The sequence below is a fragment of the Cupressus sempervirens genome, chromosome 1, assembly GCF_028749045.1.
Source record: "Cupressus sempervirens isolate cs-2001-9-10 chromosome 1, ASM2874904v1, whole genome shotgun sequence".
Lineage (NCBI taxonomy): Eukaryota > Viridiplantae > Streptophyta > Pinopsida > Cupressales > Cupressaceae > Cupressus > Cupressus sempervirens.
The window spans coordinates 31,152,048-31,177,583 of record NC_143118.1 but is presented as its reverse complement, the minus strand read 5'-3'; the positions used below and the strand labels follow the sequence as shown (position 1 = coordinate 31,177,583).

Below are 25,536 nucleotides of genomic sequence, written 5' to 3'. Positions count from 1 at the left end.
TTTCGGAGTGCTAATTTGGTCTTGGGAACGCACGGGGCCCCTTGGACCCCCAGTCGTTGCGGATATTAGTCATGGGAAGTGTGACCAGTTGAGAAGACTTGAAGCTGTTCCAGGCATGGAGTGTCTGTGTACTAGAGGCACTGGGAGTAGGTGTTGGCTGAGAGGTTGGCCGAGAGGCTGTCTTGGTGGATGCGTAGAGAGCTCGGGAGGAGCTGATCATCCAGTTGGAGGCAGTGCAGCGACACTTGGCTCAAGGTACCCAGGAGTTGAAAACAGAGAAAGCGGCACAAGTGGCTATCAAGGTCAGCTTGATTAGAGAGGTAGTATTGTGTTAGCAGAAGATACAGGCACGGGATAAAGGTGAAAGTGATGTGTTAGAAGCAGATTTATCTTGTTGTAATCAGTCCGTTAATGTATTTTGTTTGTTAATTTGTCTCAGATATTTTGTAATTGTCATCCGGAGACGACTTTTTCTTTTGGGGAGGATGATGTCGTCGGTAAATATTGTGTAGCTGACGGGTTGATGTCGTCGGTAGAAACTATTCAGCTAACTTGATTGTTGTCGGTGTTTTTGTATTTTGTAGCCGACATCATCAGTAAAGATTTTGTAGCCAATGGGTAAATAGTTTGTAGCGGATATAATGTTTTGTAGCCGACGGACTCCTTCGGGAAGGTTCGGTGGAAAGTATTTATACCCCGTCTGGGATCATTGTAAATCATCTTATCTTATGAAGCATAATGTAATGTTCTGGCATATGCGAATAATCTAAGGAGTTCTGCTGTCTGTATTTCCATTGTTTGTATGCATTGATCTATTTTACCCGTACGGTAAACAGTTCACACACATGCGCAACGTCCCATCCTTCTTTTTTACCAATACTACTGATGATGCAAAAGGGCTAGAGCTGTGATGGATCCATCATTTCTTGAGCAACTTCTGAATCGTCTTCTCAAATCTTTGAATTTTTTGGGTTGGTGATATGGCATGGTGATAACTAGTTTGGCGCCAGCTTCCAACTCGATTGTGTGCTCAAGGCCACGATGTGGAGGTATGTCAGTAGGGATGTCTATAAAAACTTTATCATGGGTACTCAGGATAGTCTAAAGATCATCATCCCTATGGGGTGTTCGTTGTCCTTTTATTGGTTCTACCAGAAGCAAACAATGTGCAACCCATGCAATGTCATCATCTTGAAAAATGGCCTCCATCCATTGTGCTGAAACTTCCTTCGGTCCCTCATTGGCCATCCCATGGAGAACAACCTGTTGGGTGGATATTTTGCAACCGATAGTTTTGGGTAAAAATTCAGTCACAAAATAGGATGACCAGCCACAGCATGTGAGATAGAGTCTCTCCTACCTTAAAGGGAAGGCTCCCCCTTCTCACTTTTCCTTGGATCAACTCAAGGTAAGCAAGAAATTGAGAGATTTATAAAGAGGGTGTTCCTATTATCCTTTCTTCTTAACTTTCAAGAAAAGATCCACTTATTCGTAAGGTGAATAATGGGCAAGGTGAATCTTTAATTACACTTCTATCACGAGCTAGAAATAGTGATACCGATAAATTTTAACTAACTCAAAGGCTAGCCAAAACGTACCAGTTTGGCTCTAAGTCCTGTTGTACTTCTATGTGATAAAATCTTTACAATTAGGGCACAAAGACTCCTAAAAGTAACAATTATTTTGTGAATTAAGATGAAAATACAGGTCATAGACAAAGCTTCTAGCTATGGATTTTCACAATTGTTCCTGGTCAAAGCTCAGGCTTCAATTGTTTCTTAACTCTCTATGCTCTTTTATTGAACACACAATAATAACATGAATCAAGACAATAGACACAAATTATAGTCAAAGCTTCTAATTTGTTCTATCACAATTGCTTCTAGTCAAAGCTTCGAATCCAATTGCTTATTTTATTCACTTTTCTCCCAAATTCATACTACACAATCAAAGTTATGCTTGCACAAATGTGGCAGAAATTTCTTGCATACAACAAAAGATAATTTTTACAATGAGGGGGCACTCCTTTATATAGGCAAAGAAGTTGAGAAAAAGGGGGAGGAAAAAGTGGGAGCAACTCAACCAACTTTGACCAAGTCTAACTACAAGAGAAAATATAGGGTTACATGCAACTGCATATGCAACTCACATTACATCTTTTACATACACATGTAACTCGCATTACATGTAATTACACTTTTCCATGTAATGCATCTTCTCCAACTACAAACATGAAAGAAGAAGAAAGAAGATGGAAGAGAAAAGAACAATTCTGAAAGGCTTTGTACTTGATGATGCAATCCTAGATGATAACAGGATTGAGAGTTCCTGTACCTTGTACTGCTGCATTCACGTTGATAACCATAGTGTTGCGTCTTTTGACAACCTCTAGCTCTCTTTAATGAATTGTCCATTATCATGTGGAAACTTGATGTGATCCATTTTTTCTCGCTCAAGTTGTCCTGAATTCTCCTTTGTAGATTAGCACAAACTGGAGTCTTTGACACTTTGAAAACCTTCTTGATGATGTTCGGATGTACACTCAAAACAACTTTCCATCAGCACCTTTAACTCCTTTTTTTTTTTTTTTAAGTAAAGTGCTTGGCGCATGGGAATGTGTGTAAATGGAGATTGCCGATTTTCAAAAAGTGACTTAGGCTTTCAAGATGTCACTGCACAGAAAATGGATTACATGTAAATGCAACATGTAACGGAAGGTGGAGGGTGAAATGAGATGCAAGTGTGAGTGAAAGATACGCTTTACATGCATATGCAGATGAAGGCTAAGATGGAAAGCATGGAAAGATACGGAAACATGTATTTTCTCATGGAGGTGTGAATGCATATGGAGAGAAGAAAATGACATATTTTTGACTTTTCAAAAAGTGACTTTTAGTCAAAATTGGACTTTTTAGATGCAATTACACTTAAGACATTTCGTGTAATTGTGTCGTGCGAATGAAGGCGAAAAATGAGATGGATGAAAATGGAAGTGGAAAATGGGATTACATGCATGTGTGAATGGAAAATGAGGTGAAAAACATGTAATCACATTTGTCGGATGAGATGTGAGGTGTAATGACATGGAAATGGAATGTGAAAAATGATAACACTTTCGCATGTAATGAAGGAAAAACAAGTTTTTGGAAAAAAACTTACAACTTCTCCAAATGGAGAAAAATCGGCAAACAAAAACACAAAACCAAAACAAAAGAAAAACAACATAGCTTTGAAAACAACTCAAAACATGCCAAGATGCAATGCACTCCAAAGATGAGATTCGAATTTGGAACTTGGGGAAGAACCAAAAACATCAAAATGAAGGAGAAATTCATATTTTAAAGGAAAAATGCACATTCTAAGGCAAAGATTCTTACAAATGGCATCCATTCAATGATTTCATGCATAAAATCAGCAAAGATAAGCATGAATTAAAATACATGAAAGAAGAGGTCCACTTACATGAAGCTTAAGTGCCAAAAATAAAGGAGAAAGAGCTAAAATAGCAAGTTTTATAGTCTTAAGACCAATTCTCCCTTAAATCCGGATTTTCAAACAACTTTTTAACTTTTTCCGCACTTGCATGTAATGGACATTCAATGGTCGGATTTGACATGAAAGTACCAAATAAATGGTCTCCAAAAACAATATCATGCATTTAAAACTCAAAAACAGTCCTTTTTGATCAAATGTATGGGTTGAAAATGCAATTTTTTGAGTTTTTTGAAAAAAATGACTTTTTAATTCAAAAATCTGGTTCGTTTTTGCAAAAACGTGGCCAAAAACTGCATGTTTTTGAGTCTTTTTTGACTTGTGAATGCAAATATGACTTCCCCAAATGGATATACATGGATCCAAATGCAAAAAAGTTGCTTTAAAACACATAAAAGTGGATTAAAACCTCAATTTTCCGGGCATTCTAAGCAAAAAAGTGTTTCTCCAAGCAAAAATGATTTGGTGTTTTAACACCAAAATAATGATCACAATGTAATGGAATCAGCAAATAAGGTTAAAACGATTTGATTCCAAACAAAAACATGTTCCATATTTGAAGATTTATGGAGTTTTTTGCAAAATTGTGCCCTAGCTTGGGAGTTTTGAACATATTTTTGGGTGCAATAAACTGATTTTTGATGAGGGCAAAATGATCACCTCTCCAAAACGTTTTGAATGCAACTGATTTCATCCAAATTCATGGAGAAAATTAAAAGTTATGATCAAAATAGGAAGTTTTTGGAGCAAGAACATGTTTTCTTCACATAATAGGACATTTTTATGTTCATTACATATTTTAAAACATGTTGGAAGGAAAAAGAGGACCTTTTAGAGTCCATTACATGTTTTAAAATATGTCTTGAGACATAATCTCACTTTTTGAGACTCATTGCATATTTTAAAATGTGTAAGACTCTAAAATCTCACTTTTTGGAGTCACTTACATATTTTAAAATGTCTCACCTTTTTTATGCACAAGTATAAAAACACAAATTTTCATGTCATTGCATCAAAAAAGTCCACTTTTACAAACTTTTGATGTAATGGCATGAAAAGTATCCTCAAAGTGAATTTTTAGGTGCAATACTATGAAAAGTTTTCACTTTTTATAGATTTTTATATGCATTTGCACATAAAATGTCCACTTTGAGGCATTTAAGTTATGTATTCCATTTAATTTTATAAAAATGTCAACAATATGGGTCAAAAATAACATTTATGCATCATATTAATCAATATAATACATAAACATTATATTAAAATGACATTTATATAAGTATTTGATTTAAAAATTTAAAATTTAAAAAGTAACTATATAGTTCTATAGTCAGTTTAAGTTATAAATTTAAATGAAAAGTAACTTCAAAACATAACAAAAAGTGAGTAAAATGTTATATTTTCAAAAAGTGAATGTCAAAATGAAAATATAACATCATATTTTTAATTCGTGTTGTTGCACCTAAAATGTCCACTTTTGAGGCACTAAAATGACCATATCTCTTGACTGACAACTCCGATTGACCTCTAGGTTAGACCGAATCAAAGGGGAAAACGAAAGGCATGACATGAGCAAAACTAAAGGACTAAAAACAAACAAACGCAAACTCAAAAGCAAGAAACAGACTTTGAAGGCTTCAAAAATCAAGCAAAGGTTCAACAAAAAGCAAAACAAAAAAAACTTGACGAAGGCCTTCAATAAAAAGATTCATTGTATCAATTTGTACCGATTGTTTGATCAATACTAACCAATTAAATAATGAAATAAACTCAGAGAAATGCGAAATTAATTTGAAAAAGTTTCGTACTGTTATCTACATTTTGTGGTGACAAAATGTAGAACAACACAACCTTCTTTCCATTGAGAACAAAATGAAGTCCATTCGCATGAAACTCTGTGTGTATTCATCTAGTGACTCCATCCACTGTATGCCCAGAATAACTTTCATATCATCCAGGTCTACTATAAAGAAAACCTCCATTGGAGTGTGATTAGCCATGGTGATACTTAGTTAGGGAACAAAGTGTGTGTAGGGTAAAAGTCTTCCTCCAATGACCTTGACTTGGAATCCTGCGTGCGACTCTGTAGGAAGACCTCTTCTTTTCACCAAAGATGAGTTTATGAAATTTAGAGTGGCTCTGCTATTATCACAATGACCCTCTGGACTTGAAGAGTTTCTAGCACTCGGAATACCATACATTTCGAACTCCCAGCCAAGGTGATAGTTCCTCTATGTCGTACCAATGCGATGATCCTCTCTGTATGGTTCAAATTAACCATTTTGGAGTCCTCTTGGGTGTGACCGTCCTCTATGGTTAGATTCTCTTGATCCTCCTCATCATTTGACACGACCTCGATGTAGTGTATTTTCCCTTTACCGAGGCATCTATGCCCAGGTTCCCATGACTCCTTACAATTGAAACATAATTTGTGCCCAAGTTCCCATGGCTCCAAGTAACAAACATCTTGGTCTTAATAAGTTTTATTTTGTTTGAAGAACTATTTCCATTTCTGCAAATAAGGGACTCTTGGAAAGTAAAGTTAGATGGAAGTTGAGAGATATATTACAATTGGCGAGCCAAGAATTGTAATCTTAACACAACCGCACCATCCCTTTATTAATTGAGTCTCATGGTTCCTATACCCATGATGGAAGTATAATACTCTGAAGCTTCGCATGGTGGCTTGCGTATAATTTTAAATAATGATCGCACACTTATAATTCAGTGATATGTTAAAGACAAGTCTGCATCAATATAGTCATAAGGCAACAAGATAAATTGACAATATAGCGCAAGAAACGGTCATCTATAGGTATACCATATTTTTTGCATGTGCAAGAAGAAATAAAAGTAAAGTTCGAATGAAGGAGATACATCTTTAGTGACAATAAGTTAAGGTGTGATCGTTTTTATCAAACATTGCATGATGAGGAATACTGTCAAGAGAAAATATGCCAACACTAAGATTAGTTACAGGAAATATGTCTCACAAACCAGAGACAAAGAAGAATTGTTCTTAGTTATCGAAGGGTAAAAAGAATGGGTTATATCAACATGGTCTTTTGTATGGTCAAAGACATCAATTTGGAAAGTAAATATTACTTACGCATCACCATTTGACTGAACTGGTGACATCAAGAAACATACATACTGTTAGAAACAAGTATATTCAGAACCAATAAGAAGACTCTAGCTCTTTTGCTTCATACAAATTAATAGTAGCATACTTTAACAGAGGGAAGGCAACCAGCATTCAAAATATTCTGATAAATGTTCCAAAAGTCTAATGAGGGCACACAGTGGAGGTGAAGCGCACATGAATTTAGAGTGTAGGGGAGTGAAGAATGATGTATAATAGGAAGAATATTATGATTCAAATTACTTTTTGCCACACAAATGTTTGTGTGCCAAGCCAAAGGAAAATACGCATGCATAGATTTTTATGCCCATGTCTCACAAGGGCACATGGATAAGAATTTTTTGTTTCTTTTCATTCACATCTAATGAGTTTTTGTTTTGGTGCAAGTATATAGAGTGTACAATGGAGATATATTTCCGGCAAGGAGCATTAAGGGAAGGAAGATCATTATTGATAATACTCTTAGAGACGTTGAAGCAACAATCCTTCACATATGGTGCCATCAGGTTTGGAAAGCATGCGGGAGAGGAGAAAAATGGCCCAACAATTAAATCGTAAGTCTACTTCAAACAAAGATACAATGGGACAATAATATCTTCACACAGAACATGTGGCCCAGTCCACCATTGTGTCGAAGAATTCATGAGTTTGTCTCCCGTTTGGATTAGCCACGAGTTGGAGATGCACGGAGAAAGTAAAATGTAGAAATTCCTATGTCTCGGGTACTCCATAAGAGGTCTTTGTCAAAGTATGGATGTGTTATTTGGTTCACTGAAAAATCTCAAAAAACTTATTTTATATTCCTTGCTGCCTTCATTTCTTATTGTAAATCATTAAGTTATTGTTATCGTTTAGGTTAGAAGGCAATTGTGATTATGAAATGCGGAGAGATGTGTCGGTTCATATTGTTACCCTTCCACATATATAAATATAGATGCAAGAAATGAACGAGACACAATATATACAAATTTCTTAGTTTTTACATACTCAAGTTATACGCACATTTGATATATTACATTCTTTCATTGGCAAAGAGATGGACTTTTTAAACTAAGCCTTTGGATGTTGGATTATTGAATAAATTTTTATCTGATTCTAGAGTCAAACTGCATTGGATGGATCATTCGTAAGGAGTTTTTCTAGTGCACTTTTATTTCCGACATATTCTGTAAGCATATATATTTATTTTAAGCTTTAGAGTTGGAAATGTTATAAAGTTTCATCCTTTATAATTATTATTTAAAATTCTATAAATAATTTATATGATAAATAAGTGGGCAGGATCAATCATATCATTTTAAAATCGAAGATCATAGATATTGAGAAATATTTAATTCTTTGCGAATCTATGTCTAGTTTGTCTCCCAACCATAGGAGTTAAAATATATTCTAGACTATTTTAAAATTGCGTCCATATATTTGATCTGTTGCATCTTGATTACTAAATTGTTTATAATTGATGTGCATAGAATTTTATAAAGTTGTATGTTTTAAACTTATAATACTAACTCTATCACCCTTTTAATCCCGGCACTAGTCTTTATGCTATTCATGATTCATAATCCATACATTGGCAATTATTTCATATCTTTCCTTTGAAGAAGTAATATATTCATTTGTTTTGATACTCCATAATATTTATTCTTTTTTATAAAAACATTTGTATATTCATTTATTATTTTCAGTTCATAATTTGCAAGTTAAAAGCTTTCAATAGATCTTGCCATTTTGGAAGCTTTCATTATATTCACATTCTAACCAATCTGCTATAAACATCTTGGATTTAAGTGATTTATTCAAGATCACGTGCACCCACATTGGCCTTGCAGAGCCAGAAGCGCAGGGAACTTGGATTACATTATTTAATTATGTCGAGTTGGCCGTTACCGGTTGGAAATCCCAGCATCAAGTTGGCCAGACTCGTAGGATTCCAATTTGCGGTTTTGGGAACCAATAGTACCCTCGAGAGGATGATGTCGATGATGATGCCATGCTTTGCACCTTTTTTATAGCCTCCGAAAGTGTGACAGGATTGAAACCCTTAACCCAACCCCTCAGTGGTTATGTTAGTTCGTCCATGAAGAGCACTATCCTTCTCTTTCTAGAAATGTTTGTAACCAAAATAGGGAGGTCCTGAAATTCTGTGATGAATTGGTCGGCCGATTCAATTTGCCTCAATTGTGCCAACTCTTTAAAATTAAGTTCTGGATCTTTACCATCAAACCGATCTATCAATCTTTCAATAAATTCTGCATAAGTATTGACTTGGTCATGCCCCAGCATAATGGTGCCATGGTGCCACCATTCATGTGCCACTCCCTCCAAGTAGAGTGTTGCAAATTTAATTGCTTCTTTTGCCATGGGATTAAGTTAGAAGTAAGTATCAGCCTTCATTACCCATGCCTGGGCGAATATGGATCCAGATCCGTCAAATGGTGATAGATTTACTTTACTCAACTCTCTTCTAAGATCGTCATTAAAATATCCTCTGTTTCTGCCTTCGAAATATCACATTCTCAATTCTGTGTAATCTTTGTAGGATATATCCACTTCTAAGTTTGCATTCTTCCGATCTTCTTTCAATTGTTCTTGAACTTCTTCAAAGGTTGGTTGCCTTCCTACATGTAGTACCTCTGTCCGTGGAGGGGAAAGTTGGCATGGCAGGTCGAGAGCATGCTGGATGGGGATTTTCCTTTCCCAAGACTGAGTCGGTACTATGATCATTTTGTTCCCCAGATATCTTATTGTCTACCAATTTTCAGAGAGTTTCTTCCATAAGTCGTTCAGTTTCATTGATCTGTACCTTATTCCTCAGAAGATCCCTCGGTAGTGCCATGAGTTTGGCAGGAGTGGGTTTGTTGATCTACCATTCTATCAACTAAATGGGATCTCCTTCTTTTCCGACTATAAACTTTCATTCACTGTCTGTAGGCTCACAGCAACTAGGCTCTGATACCACTGTAATGTCTCATTTCCCTTTGAATTGAGTCAAAACGTCCAACACATTCTAATTGTGAAATGCCTGTCAAGTATTTAGATAGATTGTGCACAATTGGGAGGTCGTACGTTAGTTTTGGAAGCCATACAGTGATTGTTGTGTCTGTATGGTGGTTATCATCCGTATGGTAGCAAGAGCAAAGATGGGTACAATGTATGGTGTATAGAGAGTCTGTAAGGTGAGGATGTAGGGATGTACAGTAGCAAGATATCCATATAGTGTGCAAGTGAAGATATCCATACGGTGATGGAATTGGTAGGCCATGCGGTTGGGATTGTGACAGGACACAAAGCGCAAATACTAATGTAAATCGAGTTTCAAAGAGATAAACAATACCTTCGCCAATTACACAAATGTAACCCAATACAAGCAATTGCACTTCAATGGAGAATATTTATATTTCTAAATGAGAATATTGCTCCGATTTGCCAAATCCGAGCCAAGAAATACATAAACAGAATAGGGTGAGGGTTGAGTCTCACTGAAACCAGAGTAGCCAAGTAGGGAAGATCTTTCACTTTCGAAATGGCAAACAATAGTGAACTCCAATAGGAATTCGTAGTACAAAGAAAGTAATCTAAATCACCTGACAAGTACTACCTACATGTGCTTAAATACCCTTCAGAAGAACTCCCGAAGGTGTACAAAGACAGCTGACGACAATACTTATGGAAACAATTAAAATAAAATGGGTTTGAGATATACTAAATCAATTGGCCCATAAACAATGCTTTGATTATTTATTTATTTTATGACGAGAACATTACATTATTGATGCTTTGCATGCTTCTTAAGAAAAACATTGTCCAAGCATCATCACATTCAACAACATAACTTAATGGTGTCAATAGAGATTGCTTGCCAAGTGTTTCATGAAATGTCAAACCACTATAGCAAAGGAAATTGGAGTTATCAAGTTATAACTAGACAAGGGTTATTACAACACTATCAGAGCAGTTTCCTGTCAGCCTGCAGGAATTGGGCTCAGAATTACTGATTAGTGGTTATTAGTATTTGTTTTGCATTTAGTATCATGGGATATGATAGAAGATTTGTGTCTGCTATGCACTATATCCATAGAGGCCGTACCATTACACTTAGGAAAGGTGAGCCTGAGATACAGTTTGGGTCTTTTCTAGGGTGATGACCACAAAGTCCAGGAATAATTGTTGTGCTCCTACCGTCACCTTTTGGCCCATGAGCATACCTAGCAGTTTTATGACATGTTGGTCTGCGCCCACCAGATGGAAGGGAGGTGGCTACAAGGTGGGTTTCCCTAGTGCCTTCCATGTCTCTTTAGGAAGTACATTGACTCCCGATCCATCATCCACGATGGTATTAGTTAGTTTGTGATCCATGATATCCATCTCTACCACTGCGGGAGTCCTCCCTATTCCCACAGAAAACAACATTGGATCCAGGTTTGATGATTGTTCTAGTATATTATTCCTTCTGCAATCTTCTTTTACATGTCTGTCCCCTCCTTGGGTTGTGACTACCATCTTCCATTCTGAAAATTGCTGCCTTTGATTGAGGTAATGCATCCAATAAGTCAGCTACCCTTACTACTACTGTGGCCTGCAACTTTTGTTTTATTATATTGGCCTCTGATTGGGATTGTCTAGGGAAGCTTCTTGCAGTGTGTTTTTTATTCTTCCTCTATCATTCTCCAATTGTCCTTTAACCTTTCTTTCTCCTTTCATAGATCGGGGTAGAGAGATTTTTCCACTTGTAGTTTAGGACTCTAGAGATAGCATTTACCTCCAATGTGTTCATCGACTTCCCTTTTGGACAGTCGACCTCCTCATTGTTTCCAGGTCCACGCCATCGGCATAATCTACTTCCACTACCTTGCTAGTTTTGGTTCTAGCATTCTCGAGAAAAATGCCCCCATTCATTCCACCTACATTGTATTATTGGTCGTCCTGTCACATCGTATTAGATGCAGCTCTGTGGTGTACTGTGGTTGCTATTATTGCCACCTCCCCATCTATTATTTTGATAGCCTCTTGGGGATGCATTGGAAATTGTATTTGTAGGTGATGTAGAGGGCGGGATGGCTTGTTTTGATGTCAAGAGTACTTGTGTATTCCTTCCCTTCAATTCGTACGAGTACTCGTTGAGGGGGTGCCCATCCATCCTAACAAATCTTATAGAATTATTTTTTGGAATACTTACTTTCTATGTACCCCTCCCTTCGGCGATTTGTACACCATGTTTCGTTAGCTATTTTGGTTTTTGTCTCCCTCAACATTTGCAACATATGCTTACGGAGTGCTCAGATGGTCGAGGACTCTCTATTCGTATCACTACCACTTATATCACTTAACTTCCTTTTATCACAGGATGTCTTCTTTACGCTTTCGATATCCATTGCTCTTTTACATGCCTCCTCCTAAGCGGAAGGTGGTACTACCTTCATTTTGTTTCTAAGAGAGGAAGACAATCCTTCTATAAACCATCTATTCATTAGCCCATCGGCTGGGCGGTTCTCTAGTTTACTCATCAACTCCCTCACTTATGATGGTAGGTCCATAGCATCTCATTTTTCCTTTGTCATGTGTTATAAATTTTTGCTACTACCTCATCATCATCTCGTAGCAATTGAAACTCCTTCTCAAAGGCATTCTTCGGTCTTTGCCATGTCATTTTTCTTGCCCTAGCAAGCGTCACGTACCAATCAATTGCCATACCCCTCAAGGTTGCAGGGAATGCCTTTAGCCAGTAATGCTCATTGTTTTGACCCCTAGCTTCCCATATTGTCATGCATGTCCAACAATGGCGTGTCGGGTCTTCCAAATCGTCAACACTAAACCTTGGAAGTTTTTGTTTATCTAATTTATTCATCATGTACTCAGTAGTCTTGTTATTGGTGATTCCTAGGTTCCTCCCTTATTCTTAGCTATCTTCCTGCCAATAAACTTGAAGAACCTCAAGAGATTGTGCACTACTCCATTCACCTAGAGGGTTCGTACCACACTAGTGGAGAGAGCCCTCTACTCTATCTCCCATTGTACGTACTCTACCGCCACTTCCCATGCCTGAACGAGATCTTATGCTCCTCAATCCTCCTTGGTCCATGTCACTATTACTGCCCCATTATCACTACTTAATCGTCAAGAATTCTGCCCATTATACTTCCATTTTCCTGCCTTGTCTATCTAGACCACAGGTCTGAACTAGGCAACGACACCAAAAATGTTGTTTGCCAGATATGGCAGAGCCTTGTACCAGATGTGGAAGTAGTCCTATGCTAGATATGGATGTGCTTCTATGCCATATATGGAAGTGATTACCTGCCAGATATGGCGGTCTGCTACCAAGTACAAATTTATATACCAAGTATAATTACCAATGTTACTGCAGCATTCACTGCTTCTGAGAACATCATGCATAAATGGAAAAATATATCTTTTATTGATTGTACCAAAGAGTTACATTACCAATACCAATGATCTCCAGTATTACCATATCCCTTCCCATTCCTTGTGCTTACTAAATATAGCGCTTGGATTGGTTACAAGAACCAACCGTCACAACTCTTGGTACATATGTTTTCCTAAATACTGTATTAATTACCTTAATGACTTTATTATGGCCTACCCTGATTTCATTAGCAGCTCAAAGAACTGAAGCATACATCATATGGATGTCAATAGTGCCTTCTTGGATGGGTACTTAGAAGAAGTATATGTGGAACAACCACAAGGTTTTGAAGTGAAAGGAAAAGAGGATCATGTCTACGGGTTGAAGAAGGCTTTTTATGGAAATAAGCAAGCCCCAACAGCTTGATATGCAAGGATTGATGGCTAGTTTCATGAGAATGGGTTCAAGAGAAGTAAGAGTGAACCTACCCTTTACTACAAGCAAGAAGGTAATGATATTCTTATCATAAAATTCTATGTTGACGATCTATTGTGCACGGGTAGTGGTTCTAAGATGAAAGATGAATTTAAATTTTCTATGATGAATGAATTTGAGAAGAATGATCTGAAATATTTTCTAGGAATTGTCTTTTTTTGTGCTTCAACAAAATTCTGTATTTTGCCCATCCAAAACAGAGCATTCTCTGTTATGAAAATATAGTCTAAGAATCTAAATTTTTATGGTCATGTTTTTTTTTTCTTTTCTGTTAGTTCTCGTTTTGCTGCTGTTAAATATTTCACAGCTTGCATCCTTGTACTATGTCTATAGAGAGCTGCCACCATCACCAGTGCCACATTTGCATAGAAGAGCCTACTCTTCATTTTTTAATGTAAAAGTGTAATGCACTAAATGCAACTCATCAGATTAAGACTCAGAGCATTCACAAACATGTGAAATAACAATGAAGCTCATGATGTATTTTTTACATGTCACAAGTGTTCACTTTATAGGAAAAATCCTAAACAACTTAATTGAAAATATTATTTAAAATGTATTTTAATTAAAAATCATAAAGCTTTCTCCATAAAAATATTATGATGAACTTGGGCAAGTGTTTTTTAGATTTTCTTAAATTTGAATTTTTTTGAACTTCATAGATTAAAATCAGAAAACATGTGACACAATGCTTAACCATGGCATTTCTTCACAGTAAATTCCACTTAGTTTGACACCTCACTTATAAAATCCAAGTGATTAACCTTACAAACCTATCATTTTTAAGGTCCCTACATCGTTCAATCTTTTTGGTCTGTTGAGATTCTGTAGGCTGACATTACCAAATATCTTTGTGATGATAAGCATAATGAAGTATCAAATCATCTAACTCATTCACAATGATCCATCTCTAATAAATAGTGATATGCAATAACCAATATCTCATTGACACTCCTAGATGAAAAGCTAGGATTGGTGCATGTTCATGGTGTTGTTCTCCATCTTACTAAATATCTTGTTTTTATTTGTATTTGACATTCTTCTAGCATAAATTATTTTTTTATTCTGGTAAATGTTGATGTTGTATGATGTGGGTACTGATTTTAGACACTTTGATTGATTTGACAGGCAAATTACAACAAGTATTTTGATTACATGGGACAGCCATCGGTTTCTCAACAGTAAATGCTTCTTCTATACCTTTTTTGTTTAAGTATGTTGACAATTTATTCATTTGACAAGTGTCTTTTTGGGCCAAAGTAAATTCTGACCTAGCACGACTAGTTATTTACCTTACCTTCTACCAAAATAACCACTAATTTTCTCATCTCCTTAACTTTGGACAATAGAACCACCGCCTTGTACCACTAAACTGCCTTTAAACTTTGAAAGCAATTATATGGCCATTGATAAATTTGGAAATTCTACTCCCACTAGTTACGCAGCCTTAAACATACTAAATTTAATGAAGAACATTCTCCACAGAATGAATGTCCAAGGAGATCACATTTGCCTTTTCTTGTAGCTAATATAAGTCAAATTCGTGGTGAGTTTCTTAAAGCATTTTAACGGTACCAATGATGGAAATCCCAATTAAGGGACATCCAAATCCATATCTCTAACTTGCCAATCAACTTGCAAAATCAAAATTACAAAGAGCATCAACACAAAATTATATATTGTTTTGATCGCATAACTACAAGCTGCTTGTAAATACAATATGGCCTTGAATTTGAAACTTGACAACAGTCTCAAAACTCAGCCTTTAATCCCTATAGAAATCATATCTGTAGACCAATGATATACCTTCACAGTATCCAACCACTTAATACTTGCTTGGACAAAAGATTTTAAATGAGCAGCTCCTTTTGGATCCCAGCTTTATTATTCTGAGAAATACGGTAAATTACTAGAACAAAAACTTGTACTCTCAATATGCGAATCAAGAATATTGAGGTATCCAGTGTGATTTACCATTAGATTAATAGAAGTTTAAACCAACAGACACTTGATAAACCTAATAACACCAAGAATTACATGGCGAAGCCCTTTCAAGTAAAAAAAAATCCATCACCAAAGAGAGCATAATTCTGTAATAATCCAATAAGAATTTGTTGCTACAACCTGTCTAACTTTTCACTTCAATCTAAGAGCATTCCAGAATCATATCCCAAGGCAAATTAGGTCTTCTAATTGATCAACACCATAATACAAATTCAGAATTTCCATTGATGTCATCCTTGGTTGGCCAAACATTGAATGCAGGTCCTGTGATGACACTTGTAAATTGATTAATCCTTTAGCATGCTGTAGAAAAGAGATAGGAAGCTTGACAAAAATGGTTTAAAATTTTGAAATCTCTTACCATTCCAAAATGTAAATTATAAGTGTGTGCACTGAAATGTGTTTCAAAGAGAATAAAAGTAAGAAGTATGTAACAAACGAATTTTCTTAACTAAAAAGATTAGAGCTAAAACCTGATTTCAAGTAGATATGAAAGTAATACTTCGACTAAAATATCGAAATATAACATCTTTAATTCCATTTTGTGGGATAATAACTGAAATAACTACCAACTAGAATAACTGTTTTGTATCATCTTTACAGAAGAAAATTAAAACATTACCACTCATACTATTTACCGCATAGGTTAATTGAGTAATGCACACAAACAATGAACTAGAACTGCAACAGCAGTACTCCTTTATTCGCATATGCCAAGATATTAAATTATGCATGATAAGATGATTTACAATGATCCTAGACGAAGTATAAATACTTTCTGCCGAACCTTCCCGAAGGGGTCCGTCGGCTACGTAATACTAATCTATCCGTCGGCTACAAATCTTTACCAATGACATGAACCTGTCGGCTACAAAATCTTTACCAACGACAACACTCTGTTGGCTACACAATATTTACAGACGACACATACTATGATATTCGATATTCACAAGACAAAGTAAATGCATAGCGAAGGATAGAGAAAGAATATACAAAAGCTAACTAGAGAGTCTTGAATTGGTTGTGCAAGCTTCGGCTTTCGGATAAAAGGAAAAGCATTAGCTTAGGCTTAACCTTTCAACTGCGGACCATATCAATCCCCACACAATTTTTTGATAAGAAAGGCCCTCCCTACCCCAAGGTTAGGCTTGGGGAACTATTAGTCCACCCATCCGAGTTATACCAGTGTTTAGAATGTCCGCTCAATAATAGACGAACATGTTTGATTATCTGGTGCCCCTGACATCTTGTGATCTATGGAAAGCAGGCATGTCTTTAACGACCTTGGCCAAGGTTTTTGAATGGGCTTCTGATACCCGATCAACACTGCTTGACTTGACAATAGGGTAAATTAAATGGACATGCATGAGCTATTAAATGATTCTTTAAAAGTAATAAATTTGTTGTATCAAATCTGATTCTGTTTTCTTATTCTTGCAGAACTTTCTCTCACCTCTTCACCCATTTCTGGCCATCTAGCTAGGTGAGTCCTAGGTGTCCAATCATGGAGGATATCAATTCATTTGCTGAACTCAGCTGTTGTAATTTAATAAACATATATATTAGTATTCATGTAATATAGTCCTTAAAGACTTCAAGAAACTTCAGAGGATATAACTCAAATTTGGAAGGTCAACTTAATCAAAGTGGAAAACGTAGTACGAAATGTGTAAGTGATTCAATCTTAACATGGTGAAATAATTTGATGTGCTTGATCGAAGATACTGTTTGATAGACTTGAATTACATCAAGGTCGAGTATCGTTATTTTGAAATCCTGAAATGTTATTCTTGCATCTATACTTTCGAAAACAATACATATATCAAAATAAATTTAGGAGAACTAATCACATAACATGATCAATGGCAAAAGATGGATCTTTGTTTAACTTTGAATGGCACAGCTCTCAAATTCAGCTTCTCAAATACAGAAATCGGGTTCGAATACCATTCAAAAATCAGAAACAGAACTTGGTTTTGCTTTTCATATCAATTGCAAGAAAGGGAAAGAAATAAGAAGAGGAAGTAAAAGTAAAATCCACAACCGAGGGGGAGAGGGGGGTGCTTGCTCTCTCCATCATAAGTTCAAACATATATGCATATGGAATAATGAAGAAGGCTTAAAGGAAGTCGCGGCTCTTGATAGTAGTTATATAAAAGAAAATAAGCTTCTTGGTTCATTGATTTTTAAAAGGAAAAATGCCAAGTGTACTCCTCGTCTCTCATAGAGATTTATATTTATGAGAAAAGAATTTGAAGGTCTCCTAATCAAGAGAAGTGTTATATATATATATATATATAAAATTTTCGAATGGTGACATCATATTATTATCTTGTCCAAGGTTATATCTATTAGGATACACATATCTAAATACATATATACTTGGAAGATTATTTTATTTTCATATCCTCTCAAGGTATATGCATATTTATGTATACGTATATTAATAGGGATGAGTTTGATAATGTAATACTACGGTGCTACCATACTCTTATATGCACATACATACATACATACATACATATATATATTGAAATGATGAGAAGGTCAACATAAACCATTAATGGTATGTATTTTGATTATGTTAAAATGTTTAATGTTTTATTGATTGTCCAATAGCTCATTCATGTCCAATGAATGTACCCTGTTATGCAGTCGCTAGGTCCTTTCCAAGATAGCTAGAGGTCATACCTGTCGATTGGACAAGTGGACTAAGGTAGTACCCCATTCCATAGATCCTGTTAAGCAATGCTTCTCCTCTTCGTCTGCTCCTGCAACCACCTATACAACATTTCCCACAATAATAACAAGTTTCCATGATAAATCCATATCAACATATAACATAGATAATAATAAAGAAATTAGTTAATAACCATCGTTCTGAAACCAAGCAACTACTAACTACCATCATCAACATATGACAAGTAACGGTTAACTCCCATCATCATTAAATGGTTATACGTAATAATTGATAACAACCAATTTCATATGAAACAATGGTTACATATAACTACCATTTTCAGATGAACAACAAAGAAAGAAATATAAACAATAGATTTTATCTAGTTGACTCAACGGCTATAATAATTTTAAATAGGTCAAGATTTTGGGATGTAACAAAGTAAAAACACTCAAAACACATTGGGGAAAAGGAAAATGTACATTGACCCAAAAACCGATTAAAATCTCAAGGGATGGACCTTTCCTTGTGCCAATTTACTTCTACAAGAGCATAGAGCTAGGGGAATCAAATATGATATGATTTGGAGAGAGTTTTAACTAAGGTGCTGAAATGCAAGTGACCTAGATTAAGAAAGCACAAAACGGAAATGAAGATACCTTATGAAAAAAATATTTTGATAACAATAAATGTAAGGACAAACAACAAAGATGAGTCACTGAACTTCGTAAGCTCACTTCCTTTGGCATGCATGAATTTTGGATGTTGGTGCAAGTACAAGATGCCAACTGTGCATATGGAGCACAACACAAAAATCAAAGATGATGCAAGAAGTAGAATAATACTATCCCAACAAATTGTATGACTTGTACAACTTGTTGGTCGCTGTAAGGATATTAATACTATCCCAAAAAATTGTACCAATTGTTCAATTTACTGTATGAGCATCATCATTGCTCCCATTCAATGCATGTACAATAAAATTTGGTTGCAGCTCCAGCCGATGGAGGTGAGAGGAAAAAATTTGGTTGCTTGAGAGAATTTGGGACACCACAGTGGTATCAGAGCTGGTGATCTTGCCATCCTACTCGGTATTGAGATCGAATCATGGTGCCGAGTGATGGTTTGAGTGAAATGTTGAGAGAGTCAAGAAGTTAACAAAAGCTCCACAAATGAACAAAGGAAACACTCGACCTTTTGCTGAGCACAAGGCCTCAGGTGGAGCGGCAAGAGGTGCAAACTCTCACTTTGGTTGAGTCACTGAAGCAAATGAAACTAGACTGGATTACTAGTGAATAGCAAGACATCCCTCTCAAAGATGTTATAGACTTGCGATTGAAGTATCCGTCATTTTAGCACAATATACTCTTCAACAATGGTTTGAAGTAGGAGATTGATAAGTGACTATAGGATGAAGTCATACAGACACCAAAGGATATGAACAAGCAATAGACTTTAATTACCCCTTCAGATGGAGAACAACAAAAATCTCAAGGCAATCGAAAGATTGAAGATGGATGATTCAAACAAGATTGATGATGGAGAAATCATTGAGGTCAGGCAACACGAAAAAATAGCAAATATGAAGTAGGATGACAGCCAAGCCAATGTTGAACTGGACTCTCATAATATTGTCAGTCTTTAGGAGAGTATAGCTAATGATATGTAGTCACATAAATATAATCATGAACCTAGAGGTGTAGGCATTATTGACACTTATTTATAGGAACAATTGCTACCATTATTTGATTATGAAGTCTATCCACTAGTGAGGATCATGAAGGATTACATTGATAAATTTAAAGATTGGTGTCTTTGGGATCCTGGTGACTACGAACACAAATATGTTTATATTAGTAGCGGAGTAGAAGTTTTTTGACATTATGGCACAACAAAGATTTGATGCCAATTCACTCATTTTGCCTACGTGTTTGTCCTGGGACTCTAGAACTAATGGCCTTTCATCCAATTACAAATTGCTTGAGGGTAAGCAATCTTTGGGTGGTGAGGATTTGTCATGTCCCCATATTTTAATGAAATAGTTTAATTAAAATTAATTAATTAACTAGTCCCAAAATTTAAATAATATAATAAAAGGACCTTAATTAATTGTTTTAATTAATAAATATGGGGCACAAATTAATAAAGTAATAAAATATTATTAATGTTGGCCTATTGTAAATCTTTGGACACTTCTTGGAGGTTTTTATAAGGAGATGGTTGGGCATTGTTAATCATCACAGATTGGATTTGTGTTTCTGGAGGCTAAAGGATGAGGAAGTTGTGCATATTTTCGAAGGCAGAAGACCCTCCCTACTCTACTTGTTGCATTTTCGGTGGTGCAACCACCCTATTTTGTAGTTGGAGGTGTCGCTCAGATATCTCATTGTGTGTCATAGTTGCTAATTGTCACCATCTAGCAATTTCTTATATCTGCTCAAATCATGTTCGATGTACATGTAATATGTAGTCAAGTACTATCATTATTTGGAGATTAATGTAGTTGTCTCACTAACATTTTGGTGACTATCTCTGGAGTTCTATTGTGTATGTGGATCTACTAAATAATATTGGTAAATATCATACATCTAGAAATCAATTGATTCTTTTAGGTGTCACTGCTAGCATTATACCACTACCATTCCTTACTGACAGACCCTTTGAACTTAGCATTTGCAAGCTACCCCTACTAGTCGTATGGCTAGACATCATGCTATTGTGTCGATGTACACCATTCCCCTTAGCCCCACTATACAAACTCATCCACCACAGGCTACTAACCTTACCTTCACTGTACATTACAAGCTTACCATACGCTACACATTCTCTGCCACCCTGTACAAGTCTTCCCTATATTGTACACCATCAATATTGCCCTTCGTTGTATTCCCTCAAGCCCCCCTCTGCCATACAAGTCCTCCCTCTTGATCACAGTATGAACTCCCATTCTAATCCTACGACCTGTTGGTAACCATACAGATATCAATACTGCCCCAACAGATTATAGGATCTATTCAATTTACCATGTGGACATTATTGTTTCTCTCATTCAATGCATGCAAAAGAAAATTTGGTCGCAGTTCCAGTCAGTGGAGGTGAGAGGAAGGAATATGGTTGCCAGACAAAATTTGGGACATTGCATTGGGGGACAAGCCCATGCACTTGTGTAAGAAGCCTATATGCTTGATGTGATGGAAGAGTCAACTTTGGGTTCCTGATGTTTATGATTAGAGTTGTCCACATGATTAGGGGAGGTTAGACTTGATGAAGTGGGATTAGAGAGCAAGAGGGTAAAATAGGAGGAGAAAGAATGATTGGGGGTTTAAAAAGGTTGATTCTAAGTGGTAGGAAAGGGATTGATTAAGTAAATAATGGATTACTGAGGGATTAAGATGCAAGCAGATGAAGGGTTTTGAGGTTTTCAATTAATTTAAATTCAAAATAGAAGAAAAGGGTTAATTAAATAGATGAATCCATTTATTTAATTAAAGGGAGTCACACTATTGGTAAATTAATAAATTCACCTAAGAATATAGATGAAGGGAAGATTAATCAAATAGATGAATAATTTAAATAATATTTTGGCTTTAGAAGAAGGGTTACTACGATTTGGTTTGATCAAATGTTTAATGATTAGATTTAGGTGTCTACAGTAAGCTATAAAATCTTTATGATGTTATGCAACCTTAGGTGAACAATTTGATCTTTGGCATTACCACCTGACTTTTGACCATCCTTTAGCCTCTATGTGGCAATATAGGCTCGTCCAAAAGGCTTTGTGTTTCTAAGGGATCTAAATCAAGCTTGATGGAATGTGGTGCTAGAATTGTGAAATCAACCTTCAAACAAAATTTCTAAAACCTTCAAAACAAAAAGAAAACACAAGCAAAACAAAAACATGTTTCTTGAGATGTAAAATTGTAAGACCCTTTGAGATGCTCTTGCATCAAATACCTTAGGTGAAATATTTGTGAGTTTAATACTCACAAATAAATGCTAATTAGTTGAATGGCTCTTTCGGATGCATCTCAACCTATATGCCCATCACTTGATAAGGGTGCCTCTAAAGAATTTTGATATTCCTCTTCTACCTCTTTCAACTTATTGCTAGGTCATATCATGTCCTTCTAAACAAAATTTTGGACATCACTCCCTTTTGTCAATCTTTCTGCATGATAATCCAATCACTGCCTCCAAATGCTTTTCCATCACTCCTTGTGACATAATTCCTCTAGTATATTTGCATCCATTTTGTAATGTTTCCTGCTAGGAGATTATCAATTTCCAATTGATTGACATATATCACCATGCATTTAAATCAGATTAAATAATTAAAGAATTAAGGATTCATACTATATCTAGCAGTTAATAAACTTAATCCCTAATTCCTTAGTTCTCTTCTAATAACCGACCCTAAGGAGGATGAAGTTTACAACTTGGACACCAATCTACTGCTATAGTAAATTGGACACCAATCTATTGTTATGGTAAATCGATGTTGTAGTTGTATCAAACAGAGGAGATGAAAAATCCTTATATAGATTTACAAAGATAGTGTTTCTAAAAGAAACAATTGTGAACTAAAGATAGAAATAGAAACTACCTAATAAACTGAAGAGTAACTAAGATGACCATTAAAGAATAATTATAATATTCTAATACCCTCCCTTAATGGTCATTGTCTAACTAATGTCTTTTGGTCACAAATTCTTCAAAACATTTTGCTACTGCTAAGATCCTTCCTAGATCTACAGAATATAAATGACCAAGAAGCCAAAATTTGCCCTAAAACAAATAGATAAGGGCCCTTCTTCAGAAGACTTTGCATCAAAAGGCAAGAACCTATCACTGACTCTGCCACCAAGATGAACCTGCCACTAACCCTCCCAAAATCAGCAAAAGATTTTACAAAAAATCATCACAAAACACCCAACTTGATGTTACCACTCATTTTCAAAATTTGAATTTGTTCATGGCGGGCCCTAGGCCTCCGGATCCTCCACCCTGCCCTGATCTACAAATGGTGCTAGTGTTGTTCAGGGATTTGGAGGACACGACTGATGGAGGTGAGGCCATGGATGAGGATGGGAAGACTTTTACGGACATTGTTGTCTTGGGTAATGGAGGACTTGTTGGTTGTCCACTGGAAGGTGGTCAGAAGTTGACAGATGGGACCCTAAGAGGTTGGAAGAACACACTAGTGGGTTCTACAGTGGCTAATGTTTTGATGGAGGATCCTAAGATTGCTCATGGCATAGATGGGCCAATGATCTCCCTTCCCGATACGTTGGTGGACAGTGCTACCTCTGGCCTTAAACTTTGTGTTGTGGGCAGATTCGTTGCCTTCAAACCCGCAATCGAGATGGTTCATAAGTGGGTGAGTCAAAAATGGAAAATTAAGGGTAGTGTGGGTGTTTCTACAATGTCAAGTGGCCTCTTCTGTTTTAAATTCATGTCGGAGGAGGATATCAATCTCATACTCTCAGGAACCTGGTATTATGGAAAGCATTATCTGGCCTTAACAAGGTGGCACCCAGGCTTTGATGCTAGTGTAGAGCTGAATAACCTAGCTCCAATCTAGGTAAGGTTACCTGGACTACCCCTTGAATTTTGGGATGAGAAGATCCTAAGGTGGTGGGCAATTCTTTTGGCCACTTTGTTACTGCAGACAAAGTGACTATGCAAAAATCACGACTGGTATACGCCAGATTCTGTGTGAATGTGGCATTGAATCAGGCCCTGTCGACTGTGATCACACTCAAAACCAAATAGGGAGAGAAAGTTCAACCCAATGAATATGAGAATGCGGGCCTATTCTGTCAGAAGTGTGGTCAATTTGGACACCTTATAGTTGACTGTAAGGCCCAAGTGTAGAAGGATAAACAAAAGGAAGGTTCCCCAGAAATTGTAATGGAGGCCGTGGGGGAACCCTCGGAAGCCCCCAAGATTGGAGGAGACTACTAATGCTCAAAATATGGAGGAGAACCTAGTGCAGACCACCCTAGACAGAGGACCAAGGGGGCATACTGAACCTGGGGAGGGGGAAGCTTTTGAGGATAAGAAGAAAATGAATGAATATCCCTTTAGATGTGAATTGGAGGAGCTATTGAGTTCAACCTTGGGGGAACTTAAGGAAGGAGAAATGATGGAGGAAGGCGAAATAGTGGTTCACCCTCTTTCTAGCTCAACATTAAAACAAGGGGGAGAGTGCCTTCAAGAACTAATGGCTACAAAATGTGCTACCCAGGAGCGGGTATGCACCCCCATAAGGATGATAAAAGCCTCTCCAGTGGAGATAGCAGCTAAAGTGATGGAAAGTATTGAAAAGGCTGAAAAGGAACTAAGTCCCACTTCACCAGAGGAAGGGGATAATGGGGAGTGGGAGGTTTAGAAAAGGAAGAGAAGGGGGGGAAAAAACTAGATGTAGGGGCATGTGGGACAGCTAGAAGACCGACTAGCAGAGCAACCAGGACTAAGCAAGCAACAAGGGATGTGGCCAGTGGTAAGAAACTTACACTGGAGACTGTAACTAGAGGTAAAAAATGAAATTCCTCTCTTGGAATCTAAGGGGGTTAAATAATCCCCAGAAGCAATATGCTCTAAAATAGTGCATATTTCAAGAAAAGGTAGATTGTGTGTTAATACAAGAAACTAAAATGTCTAGTTCTAATTTTGATAGAATTGCTAGTCATGTTTGGCCGAGAGCTGCTTACATGCATATGGATGCTGATGGAGCCTCGAGGGGCATTTCTACCCTGTGGAACCCATGCTCTATGATGGGGTTGAAGTATGGAAGGATAGAAATCTCATAATAACAGAATTCCAAACTACTGTTCAACACTAGGGACTTATTAATATCTATGCTTGTAATAGTAAGGTAGGGAGAAAGGAAACATATGACAAGCTGGTAAGGATGCTAGAAACTATGAAAGATAAACAATTAATGTGTATGGGAGATTTTAATACCCCCCTTTATCACTCAGAGAAATTAGGAGGAAATGGGGACTGCCCTGAAAGTTTGCAGGATCTTAATGATTTTATGAGTAGAATGGATTTTATTGATGTGGAATTGAAAGGGAACCCATTTACTTGGACCAATAATAGAAAAGGGAGTGATCCTATCCAGGTTAGGTTGGATAGGCTGATGGTGACAAGGAACTGGAATTGATTAGGCAATTCCTTCTAGAGAACCTTACTAGAACTGCTTCAGATCATTCCCCTTTAATCTTTCAGTAGGAGGATGGTTTAAAAGGTGGACTGAAACCTTTTAGGTATGAAATCATGTGGCAATCTCACCCAGAATTCAAAGATAGAATCCAAGAATGGTGGAATATAAGGTTAGATGGCACTACTATGTAT

General features: G+C 36.6%; 1 protein-coding gene across 12 annotated transcripts in view; it reads left to right on the top strand.

Moving 5' to 3' along the window:
- Positions 1 to 25,536, top strand: part of LOC149576021 (uncharacterized) — a 311,989-nt gene that overhangs the window by 278,395 nt on the left and 8,058 nt on the right. For 11 of the 12 annotated variants that reach the window (XM_089816148.1, XM_089816139.1, XM_089816147.1 and 8 more), the window contains one exon: positions 14,622 to 14,674. The exons of the other annotated variant lie outside the window; for it this stretch is intronic. In XM_089816148.1, the coding sequence (XP_089672274.1) occupies positions 14,622 to 14,674 (53 nt within the window). The remainder of the gene's footprint in view (positions 1 to 14,621; positions 14,675 to 25,536) is intronic. 12 annotated transcript variants of the gene reach the window in all.